We start from the raw sequence: 12,000 nt of genomic DNA, 5'->3' as shown, positions 1-12,000 counted from the left end.
CATTTCAAGTGGTCTAAACTGACAGAAGGGTGCAAATTAATAATGCTGCCCTTCTCTTAAGCGCAGCCCACCTGGGGCTGCTGAGTAGTACTGCCTGGCTTTACAAATTCAGTAAAACAAAAGCCCACAAAAGCAAAAATTTTTAATTTACATTCATGCTGGGTATGATTTTTCTCAAAGTGAAATTGCTAATCAAGATGTGAACATGGTACTGACTCAGAAGGCATGAACTTCCGTACATTTCTACCATCTTATGCCATTGGCTAACCCAAGACTGTCCCACTTTCTTCTATACGATCTGACTGACAACCTTTGAGGCACCCTACGTTCTAATATCACCGCTTTTTCTTGGAGGACAATGCCTTATTTGCATAGTAAATTCATCTATTCTTTTCTCAGTAACCTGCAGCTATATAAATACTATTACTTGGGTCATTCTACTTGTAAATGAAATACGAAGGCAGAAAGTGGATTCTTGCTGAGCACTAGCTTAAAAAGTAGGTATGCAAATGCTCTAAAGCACGCTGATTGCATTACTTTTGAAAAGATATGAAAATAAAATTGCGAACAGTTTTAGCTTATCCAAGGAACTTGAGGGCCCCTAGAAATGCACATACAAATCCCAATTTCAGAAACATCACATTTAGCGGTTGTCCAAATTACTCACGACAATCTGTTCATACCCTTTTTATCTCATTTCTAAAATCGAAAAACCTCTGGACTTTGCATTCCCCCTGTGTAACTACCTATTGTTTTCAATCATGTGTAAATCACAGTCGTGCTATAAATCCAGTGTGTTGCTGCTCAGTATATTGAGAGCTTCTTGTTTATGAGGAATAGACTATGTTACATTTATATAGGGCCATAAACTGTGAGAAGTGCTTTCATTTAACATTATCTGATTGAATCATGGGATAGTGATATTTCAGCAATGTTTAGGGTTTTTCTCAAGTCACAGAGCTAACAAAGACAAAACCCAACAGGCCACATTTATAGGGCATTCACTGCTTTTTTAAGGCATTCTTTTAAGTAGCCCACACATGTTATTTATTGCAACCCTCACCCGTCCTTTTGGGGAGATCATTGCCATGACCCCCCTTTACATGTGAGCAGGCTGATAGGCTTGCTGGCTCCACAGCTGCCGAATGGCACAGTCGGCTTCCAGTCCAGCACTCCGACTCCAGCTTCTCCGCCATACCAGCTGTGCTCAAAGCAGAGTCGAAGTCCTCATGAGCTTGTGATTCTCTGTAAAAGACTGAAGTTCAGTGTCAGTCCTGGCACTTGTCACCATCAGGTCGTGCGGAAATGCCTTTCTCCACCTGTCCTTTCCCCCTTTTCAACTGGGAACCATCTCATCATTCAAGTCAGATCAGAAGTTACCTCTGTGAAGTCCCTCTAGACCCTCCTGCACAGAGCCTCCTTCCCCAGGTAAATGGTTAAAACAAAAATAAGAAGCAGATTTTTGAAAGACTGCTCCTTTTTGAGCCACTGCATCTCCATGCCACACAGCATGTTGAGAAGCTCTGTCCTTTGCATGCCTAGAAGTTCCTTTGCAAGCTGGGCATTTGTCGCGCGTGTGGAGCCCAGAGGCGGGGCAGTGTGGACACCCCGAGGCTCCTGGGTGTGGAGCACTTCTTATTTTTACAGTTAGAGCACTTGCTATCTTGATTCTGAAAGATATGATATTGTGTATAAATACTGTAATATAAAACATGCCAGAGAGGAAATAAATAAGTGACTAGCTATTTGGAGTGGTGACTTATTGTGGAGATAAATCTTTCCAAGCTTGGTAAACAAGCTTGAAGTTAAAAGACACCAGAACGGCATCCTGTGGCCAACAAGCAGATCAGGGAAATGAAACCTGGGGTGACGCCAACTGACTCCAAGCTCACATCTCCAGCTGTACCCCTAATCCCCAGAGTCATTTATTCTTTTTCTGAAAAGAAATACTTTTATTGTGTATCTTTTACTTGACTAACATTTAACATTCATAGCTGCATTTGTTTTCTAAAATATTAAAGTTCTTTCTGTGACAAATAAGATTCTTGTGTGTCACCATCAAATAAATTTAATAAATCTAAATAAAACAGATTAAACATCGTCAGGACTTCTGGTCCTTGTCTGGTCTGCTGTCGGCTCACAGCTCATAATTTTAAAAAGCCCTCGGACCTTCATTATGTTGAAGGTGGTGACTACATACATCCTTACACAGAATTTTAACCTTCATTTAAGAGATAACCTGTGAAAATTCTTTTTTTTAATGAAGATCAATAATGTTAATATTTTAGCATCTCATTTATGCCCTTGTGGCAGCTCTCCTTATATACCAATTAGGTTTTACCCAATACCTATTAATCTCCGTAATAGGAAATAAAGTTTCATGGGATCTCTCAATGAAAGAGTTTATTCTGAGCATTAGTTGATTATTGCAAACATCAGTCAAATTTTTTCTTATCAAGGAAGTATAGAAAGCTCTTGGTTGTTGATTGAAAGATGGCGTTCATCTATACTCACTACATTATTTAAGACATCAATATCCTCATTAAGAAAGTGCTTCCTAATGGTTTGTGTGTATAAGTTTCACCTTTTATAATGTACTTGGGAATTCAAATATTTTTAGTAAACACTGAGAAGCTTGAAAGGATAGAGAGCAATTTTTTTTTTTTCCAAACAGGGAAACCATGACTCAGGGGATTTGGGACACTTTCTGTCAAAATCCCCCCCAGAAGCCTAATTCCGATCAGCAGCCGCTGAAAGTCACTCTCAGCAGATTGGCGCCGCTTCCACGGAGCAATTCCATCTGTAAATCTGCTCTATTATGAAGGTCTTAGCAGAGGATCACACCTACTATGTAGTTTTGGTCATTATGAAAAGCTGCTGAAGTGTTCAGGATTGAGAGGAAATACAGAATGGATGCCTTTTGTGCTTGGCTTGAGCACAGAGTCAGCTGGTCTGCACCAGCATGAATATAAGTACAGCACATGCCGCCAAGCGGGCGGGAGGGCAAGGCCGCCTGCTGGCTGGGGATCTGGATGCTGTTGGTCTAGTTTAACTGTTTACTCTTTTTTAAGGAACTGGCCTCCATTTTTGTATTTGTTTTGTACCCTTCTTGGTTTCTTTTAGATTAAAGGAGTATTTATTATTGCATATTTTCCTTACATTAATTTCCCTTGACCTACTGCATCTTAATGGATTTTATTACCATTACCATTTTCCTAATACTGCTGGAAACTCAGAACCTCTAAACTCCACGTCGTCTCTCCTGTCTTTTGCAGTTACTGTTGGAATGCATTCTTGTTAAACTTTTAACTCAAAGTCTACAAGACAGTCCAAGTATATAGTTTATATTTACCCATGGATTTAATCGTAGTGTTCTTAATTCTCTCTTAAATTACCATATTTCCATCTAGGATCATTCTCCTTCACCTTAAAAAAAAAACGCAAGATTTCTGAGCACCAGTTTCCTCATTTTTATTTGTCCAAAGACATTTATATTTCACTTTCATTTTTGAGGAATGCATTTATTGAGCATGGAGTTTTAGGTTGAATTACTTTCTTTCAGTACTTTAACCTGTGATTTGCTGTTTTCTGGCTTTCAATGTTTTGTTTGGTTTGGAAGTCAGCTTTCAGTCTCATTGCTGTTCCTTTGAAGGTCATGTGTCTTTTTCCTCTGGATTTTAAAGCCATCCTTCTTTGTCTTTGTCTTTTGGCATTGTTAGTGTGATCTGCGTTGGGTTTTCTTTTTGCTGTTGCTGGTATTTTTCTTTGGTGTGGTTTGCTAAGCTTCTTAAGAGATGTAATGTATGAAATGATGCCATTTGCAAGTTTATCTCTTTGCATATTGCTTTGCCACATCTTCCTAATTCTCCCACGTCTGGTATTCTTTTTGTGTTTCTGTCCTGCCTTTTCCTCTATTTCTCCACTTTTTACTCTATTCTCTTAAGCATCTAACCATAGGTGCTTTGAAGTCTTTTTCTGCCAACTGTAAATCTGGATCACCTGTGAATCTGTTTTATCTTTTGATTTAGGGTAAATTTCCTTGTCTCTTCAATGCATTGTACTTTCTGGTTGCATGGTAAGCATTGTGTGTAAATAAACTCTAGAGGCTATAGGTAGTATTTTCTACCTAAGGGGATCCCACCATCCTCTGTGTGGGGAACCAGAAACAAGGAACGATCACATCAATCCAATCGCGAGTCAAGCTGGGTGGGAGAATGAGTCTACTTGTGGTGCTCCTCTAACCGTCAGGCAGCCACCGACAAAACTCACCAGAGGTTCTTTAGCTGAAAGGCTGCAGTAGCTCCAGCTCCCGCCTTGCAGGGCTCCTGGCCCCCTCTCTGGTTGTGTGTGCCACTCACTGTCAAATCTACACATCCTGAAGGTAAGACCACTCAGGAGCTGGAGGCCATCCTCTCCCATGTCAAGTGTTTGCTTCTGAAGCACCTCTGTCACTCTGCTTTTTATAAGCTTTTTGCCTGAGGTACCACTTGTTCATACAGTTGAAAACTCAGCCAATGTCTCTTGGGGAAAATGGCCGTGCATCTGAGGATCCTCGAGTTTTCAATTTATGTTCATAGTTCCATGTGGCTGCAACATATTATATATTTTTTTCTTTCTTCTAGAAAGAGCTCTAGTCCTACAGATGAAACTCAGAATTGACAAATGTCCTCAAAAGAAAAAAACACAAAACAAAAAGCAGCTGTAATTCATTTTCTATTCAGAAAGATTCTCCCTATCCAGAAATTTAGTTTCTCTAGTTGTCAGTTTCGCCAGAGCTGTCTGACAGTTAAATATATGGTTTTCGTGACATATCCCTTTTTCACTTTTACAAAGGGAACAGCAGCCCACGTGTCCTGCACGTGCAGGCCTGGAAATCCCTTCTTTTGTTTCCCTTCAGATCAAAGTGAAGCTGTGTGACTTGAGAAAGGCAAGTATCTCAAGGAAGTTTTGGGAATGTAAGCGGCCGAGATGGAAGATTCTCCCATCAAGTAGATATTCCCTCATAAGAATAAATCCAGTGAGAGTATTTTTTCAGAGGTTGCTACTTTATGCTGAATGTGTACCAAAAACCATATATACAGAGCATATATCCACAGCATAAATGGGACCAAAGCCACAGGTAATCATCACAGCATACTCTGGTTGAGAAAACATAGGAACAAAAATGCTTTAGTAGAGAAAACATACAGATTCCACTCAAATCCCGTGCAAAACAGAAGGAAAGACGAAGATGGTATAATGACCCCAGTCTTTGGCATATATCAGCTGCTGGACAACAGTTGTTAAGGAAATGGTAAGAATTGTAACGTAAGGGTTAAGAAGACAGATTCCTCTAAGTGACTTTGGGCAAATCACTTAACTTCTCTGGGCCTCCATTTGCTCATCTGAAAAATGATAGCACTGTTTTGTAGAGATCATAGGAGGATTCCAAGAGTTAATGTTTGTAAGGTGCTTAGGAAGGTACCTGGCTTAGATTTGGTACTCTAAAGTGTTTATCGGTAAATGATATTTCTGCACACCACCCATCCCACTTCCTTGGTGCCCTCCCCTGGCACCAGAGGCACTCTGGCTTCCACAGGAATCTCCCAGCACAAGGATGCCTCATTTCCAGGTCACTCTGCTGCCTTCCTGGAGACTAGAGAAAAGTTTCCTTTTAAGCGGAGGGCATACTGCATTGGCAGCTCACTATTGATGCCTGTGCCGGGGGGTCGCTCCAAGGGCTGGACGATCACAGTCCTGCCTGTTTCCAACCCTAGTTCTTTTCTGGTTGTCCGTAAATTAAACTTTAGGGATCTCGTAACCAGCTCCAGAAATCCAGTTATGCTCTCTGGATGGGGGCCTGACGTCCAGCTCCTGTGTTATAAAACCACACCTTGACATTCTGCCTGTCTCCTGCATCTGAGACCTTAAAATCGTCCTTGGGTAAAAGTAGGCTTGGGCGTCCAGGGGATGGTGTTGGCTGAAGGACTGTCCTGGAACTCTGACCACTGTTTTCAAGTGACTGCATCACATGAGCCGACCGCTGTGTCCTGCTTTGTGTTATTCTGTCTTGATGGAGAGGATGGGTGTAGCACTGAGAAAGGTAGTAGGTCCTGTGGAGGTGTCTTATTTCCTCTGAATTGTCCTCAATATTCCCACTGTGGTGTCTGGAGTCTCATGTTTAACATCAGTATACTCACTTCAGAAGTGACAGAAAAATTGATTTTGGCAGCGTCCAGCTGTTGCACATTACTGGCAGCTGGCACAGGGGGGTGGCCACAGCAGGGTAGCCTCAATGTCCAAAGTGCCCCCACTGCCATCAGGGCACAAGTGCCGTCTCCAGGGCATCCCTCCCCAGGCCCTGAGGAGGCGGGAGGAAGGAGTCCATATAGGTGAACATTGGGATGCTCCCTGCAAAGGCCCTGAGGTTCCCGGCTCTGCCGCTCAAGGTCAGTGAGCCAGAGAGCACGGAGCTGCTAGCTGAGATCATTGCTTTGATTTCCGCCACAAAACCACCTGAGCTGACTCCTGCGGGGCTGCAGGAGCTCCCAGACAGCTCCCCTGCCTCCCCTGAGCTAGTTCCATGTTTCGGTGCCTGTCCCTTGCCCCACGGAGCTATCGGAACCAGTTTCTGTACTCAAGGGGTCCTCTGTCAGCACTGCCTCTGCGTGGGCTTCCTTGAGTGGGGGCCCAGCCCTCTCAGGTTATGGCACTGTCGTCGGGAGCAGGGAGGGTCCTGTTACCTTAGAAGATGCTAGCTGGTAACTAGGCATAGATGGAGGACTGGACCCCAGCATTGGGTGAAGCTGGAGAAACCCCAAATACCAATTGCTGGCAGAATTACAATCGTGGTAAATTAAATTAAGTAAAAGGATGAGACTGTACATGGCAATCGAGGACATGTACGTTTGACTTCCTTGGGTCCCCTGGGTGATACGTGGGGCCCCGTGCCGCGCCCGGTCGCCCGCCCGTTGATGCGGGTGTCACCGCCCGGCCGCCCCGCTGGCCACGCGCGCCCTTGGCCGGACCCCCGCTGGGTGTCAGGCTGGTGAGCGGCCCCGCCTCCCCTCTGTCCTCGCGCAGGTAATCCACCAGCTGCGGCTCTCGGAGAACGAAAGCGCGGCCCTGCAGGAGCTGCTGGACTGGAGGCGGAAGCTCTGCGAGGACGCAGGCGACTGGCGGCAGGTGCTGCAGCGCGCAGAGCCTCGGCCGCCGCCCCCGCCGCCCTGCCGGAAGCCGGCGCTGCTGAAGAAGCCCGAGGGCGCCTCCTGCGCCCGGCTGCCCCCGGAGCTGTGGGACGGCACCATGTGACGGGCCCCTGCAGGCCCACGACTGACTGCCTCGTGGCTCAGGCGCAGTGCCAGGCGGCCCGATGCGCAACGGTGCTCGCTGCCCGCATGCACGCAGAAAAGTACAGGACGCCGGGTGCCAGCCACGAGCATCCCTGCGTGGGCACGTGTGTGCTTTCCTACCCATCCTGTGGGGATGCACTGATTTTCAGGCTCTGGGTTTTGAGGGCCATGCCGCCCCTGGGTAGCACGAGAGAGGCTGGGGTGAGCCCGGAGGCCAGCGGGGACCAGGGCAGGGGAGGAGGGCGGCCGTGCGCGCTGGACGGTGGTTTTTAAATCATCCACGTGCTGGCTGGGTGCCAGTCGTTCTCCTATAAGACGCTCTACAGGACTTGTGTTTATTTCTTGGTAGGTGTTAGTGTTTCACTGGAATCACAAACCTGGTAATTATTTACATGTCGATCACTGTATTTTATAACTTCACGCAATTGGTGGTGCTCCCTCTCCTCAAAATACAGATTGTAAAAAATAATTTCTAGAATTTTTTTTCTCCACACATTTTTTTTAGCCGAAAGTACCTGAAAGCCTTGACATTGTTGTTTTAGCTTTGCCACTGTCCAACCCGGCAAATGCCCAGAGTGGGTTCCATGTCTCCTGTTTCCCCTACTGACCTGGGAACACCCCAGCCCTTCCTATGCCCCGCACTTCTGGATGCGTGGATTCTGAGCTCTTCAGTTAAATCTCATCCCCTGACCTCACGATAGGTCACAGGAGATCGTGCAGTACTCAGTTAAACATAGACAGCTCAGATTCACAGCTGGGGGTGTGAAGGGTCATCTCCATGTAAAGGTCCATGCAGTTCAAATAAGCACACTGAGACTCGGGTTGGGCAGTGCTGCTTCGCCACAAGAGCTCCCGTGCATGGCTCGCCTGCTGTATACTCACCTCCCGTAACGCAACCGCTTTGTTTATCCGTGTGCTTCTGCTGGCTGTTGGCAACTTGTGAGCAGTGGTGTCAGACCATCAGGCCTTGCTACGTGGCACTTTTTATTCATACCAGCCTTTGAGAAGTCGCTGTACCAATAAACGGGCACAACGATGTTCGCTGTGGTCTCTCTCATTGTTTTCCATTCCCAGATCAGGTCTGTAGAGGCAGTGGAGGGGGTCTCATCCAGCCAGCCTGCCTCTCACAGCATTCTGCAGGCTGCAAGTGGTTTGTTTTAAAATAAAAGTTTTATGATTATTCAGGTATAATTGTCATGTCGGCATATGCCAATTTTAGGAGTGATATGTTATTATTCAGGAGTAACCATAGGCCAACAGATCAGGAGACAGCTGCCATTGGAAAAGCAGCTTGTCACCCTCACAGGGAGGCCCCTGGAGAGGCACCTGACCAGCCAGGAGGCAGGAAGGGCAAGTGAACTACTGGGCTGCAGCCTTTTCTGTGGTTTCCAGAGGAAAGAGCCATAGGGCAGGGTGTTCAGGCACGGAACTGACAAGTTTGAGTAATGTCAGCGGGTGGTGGGGTGCAAGAGCTGCCCTTGGTTCTCTGGTGCCTGGCCCTGGGCAGGGAGGGGGTGGCAGCCTGGGGTGGAAGGGTCCAACAGAGGGAGAGGTGGGGCGTGGGCTCTGGATTGGTCAGCTCTCTCTAGGACTGGACCTAGGAGGGGCCTCCGTCCAGGGTAGCCGAGGCCCAGAAGCCACAGCACCACCATACAGAAAATTTAAAGACACAGTTAATACATGGTTAACTGGCAACAGTACTCATGCCCTCCGACAACCACAGAGGCATTCTGACTGGCCTGAAGCTTGCCCACGCCCAGGCCCCAGGCCCAGCCTCTTCTCCCATCTCCTTGATGTCTGACTCCCTAACCTCAGCCGCTGACAAACAGAGGAAGCAGCCGCCGTCCTTGACATGCATGGCTTCCCTGGCCAAGCCTTCCACATTGTGGAACCTTCACAATCTTGGTTGAATTAAATTAAAAATTTGAACCCAACTTCCTCCCTGACTGCGCCCCCAGCACTGCCCCTGCTCACACCCAGAGTACATTTACTGAGACCAGAGTGAAAAGTGGTTCCGCCTTGTGAGAACTTGGTTCACATGTGCCCTGGGCACTTGCCGCGACTGTTCTGCTTTGCACGTGTTATTCCTGACGGGCTACGCCTCCTTGGGAATTATCATCATCCATGTCCTGGTCCTGACGCTGAAGCCCAGAGCTTGAACAGGCTGTCGGAGCGTAAGCCCTCATGTTTGGGCTCTGAAGTGGGTGCCATTTTAACTTGATATACAGACATTTTCTACTTCTTATGTTGAAGTAAATCTTTAAGAACTTCAACCTAAGTGACCTTTCTGGGACTACGTGAACCTATGACAGAGACTGTTCTGGGGAGGCTTACATGAAGCAAGCAGTCCCAGCGTGTGTGGGTCCATATGGCACCAGCCTCCATCCTGCTCACAGGGTCCCAGTCCAGGGCCTGTGCAGCGTAAGCTGACGCTGACAATCACCGGCCAGACGTACCATGAGCATCGTGAATAGCGAATGTTCCATCTGCCTAGCCATCCCTGCATCTTACCTAGTGTTGATTGACCTCCTGGAGTCAGAAGCCAACCTCCTTCAAGAATTTCTCAACAGAAGTAAACAAGTCAGGAAGCCAGGCCTTCTGTGTTCGGCTGTTGGTTTTCTCCGCAGAGGGCAGTTCAGGTGTGAGTCGATCAGAACTTGAGAACCATCTGTTGGTACCTGCCTGTCCTACTCACATGATGGGAAAATCAGCGGCAACGCAAAGCACCAGCAGCTGTGCAGTAATAACAGTGTCAGAAGTCACAATAATGTGCGATGAAGCCGGAGTCTGGGGGTGTGTTGAAGGTCTGCTCAGAACACTTCTGTACTGATGACATTGTTGAGAAAATAAGCAGAGGTACGTTCTGGATAACAAGGCACTGAATGCTATTCCACATAAGCAAGGTTCCAACAAGTAGGTGTATTTGCAGTACATTTAAGGGTGGTATTTTAATTGCTCTCAGACCATGAAGTATGAATTGTGATATATTATAAGGCCAGAGACCTTGTGTTTAGCAAAATAACTGGTATGAATTATTACCCTATGTTCAAACACTGCCCAATCTTACTGCTTTTTTTAAAAAGTGCTTTATGAGAGGTCTTTACAAACCATCGAAATGTTTATAGTGGGTTAAGATGATTTAATATGTATTTCCTAGGGTGGAAAAATATGTATTATTATTCTTAAATAGTGGTACCTAATTTAGCAGAATTATGCCTACATAAATCTACCCAATAAAAGCGACAACCACTTAAAATGTTAGATTTATAAATGAACCTCATATATGAACATGGCACAACTCAGACAAAAAAGTATATTATGGATTCCATAGTCTAGAAGATGGATAAATTTCTGTCAAAATTCTATTGCTTTCTATTTCTAGTCAGACATCCAATGCAATTCATATCTCAATAAAAGGCATGAAGTTATTATATAGTAACATTCTACAATGGGACACGTTTCACCCCCTGGCTGTTTGTCTGCATTGCTAATTTTCCCCCAGTTTTTAAATGTGTATCTTCAGTTAGAAGTTAACAGGATTTATTTTTATTTTTATTCTCATCAGGAAATTTCCAACAGAACACACTCTTAAATTGGCTGGGGAAAAAAGAGCACAAACTGTGCTCCAAGTAAAAGTTTAGTGCAATTTCATTACATTTTTCCAATTGTTTTTAGTTGCACTTAAAAATCCACATAATGAAGATGAAAACAGTTACATTGCTACTTATCTTGCAATGGTAAATTCTCTATGACGCTCATGGTTTCCCAAATTAGTAGACTGCTTTCAAAAAACTAAAAATACATTCTCTGCTTCCCTTCTACTTCCTTTACATCTTATTCATAAGCAATGACTTTATCAAACGAATTCTGCTACAATGTTCTACCCATGTGAGTTACAAAGATACGCAGATAGCAAAGCGTTGCTGCATGCTGAGTTACGGACTGCAAAAGACTGCCTTTGTGGTTCTTTCGCTTTACCTAAGTACACTTTGCCTAAGCAGACCCCTGGTTTGCTCCGTTATTGTGACTTCAGTGAGTTTCTCTAAAATCCAGGATGCTTTGAAAACCTTTGCAGATGGCTTTTTCAAACGATGTCTCATTAGTTGCCTATAATATATCTCCATTCCCCTTCTAATTTCTCAGATCACTTTTCAGATTTAAAAAAAAATCTCTTTATACCTAAAATAGTATTTTTGTATGTCTTGACCTCAGGACAATACAGCCTGGATTGTATGTACTTTACCAGATGATTACAATAGCAGACAAAAATCTCGTAAGAAAACATTAAAGGTGAATAAATCCATGCATTCATTTAAATTGTCTCATAATAGCAATGCATCGATGTGTCTTTTCTTTCCTTTGAATTAGTCACGGGCAGATATCCCAGAAAATCTGCTAGCTTGTCTTCTCCTGTAGCACCAGGGAACATGTACTACTTCAAAAGAAGGCTGGTGAGCTTGCCCTTTTGGCATTTTCCTGGTGTCACCACTTTGTTTCTAAAGTCTAAAGGAAATGAAAGGGAATGAAACTATTGGTAAGTTCCAAGGGGAATATCAAAGCTCTAAAGAAACATGGAACCAAATTCAATATGAGGTTTGGTCTTTTAAGATTTCAGCAAACAAAGGGGCTGGAGGTCCATTATCTCAAACAATCGGTTGAAAAGTGTATA

At 44.9% G+C, this 12,000-nt stretch overlaps 1 protein-coding gene across 6 annotated transcripts in view; it reads left to right on the top strand.

The window, feature by feature from the left end:
• MYO16 (myosin XVI) overlaps positions 1-11,659 on the top strand; it is a 513,550-nt gene extending 501,891 nt beyond the window's left edge. For all 6 annotated transcript variants that reach the window (XM_037024949.2, XM_073212365.1, XM_073212366.1 and 3 more), the window contains one exon: positions 7,063-11,659. In XM_037024949.2, coding sequence (XP_036880844.2) covers positions 7,063-7,290 — 228 coding nt within the window. In that variant the 3' untranslated portion in view covers positions 7,291-11,659. The remainder of the gene's footprint in view (positions 1-7,062) is intronic.
• Positions 11,660-12,000: the final 341 nt, after the last annotated feature.

The sequence above is a fragment of the Manis javanica genome, chromosome 9 (genome assembly GCF_040802235.1).
Source record: "Manis javanica isolate MJ-LG chromosome 9, MJ_LKY, whole genome shotgun sequence".
NCBI lineage: Eukaryota > Metazoa > Chordata > Mammalia > Pholidota > Manidae > Manis > Manis javanica.
Note: the sequence above shows the minus strand (reverse complement) of the source record. Positions and strands in the feature narration are given on the sequence as shown.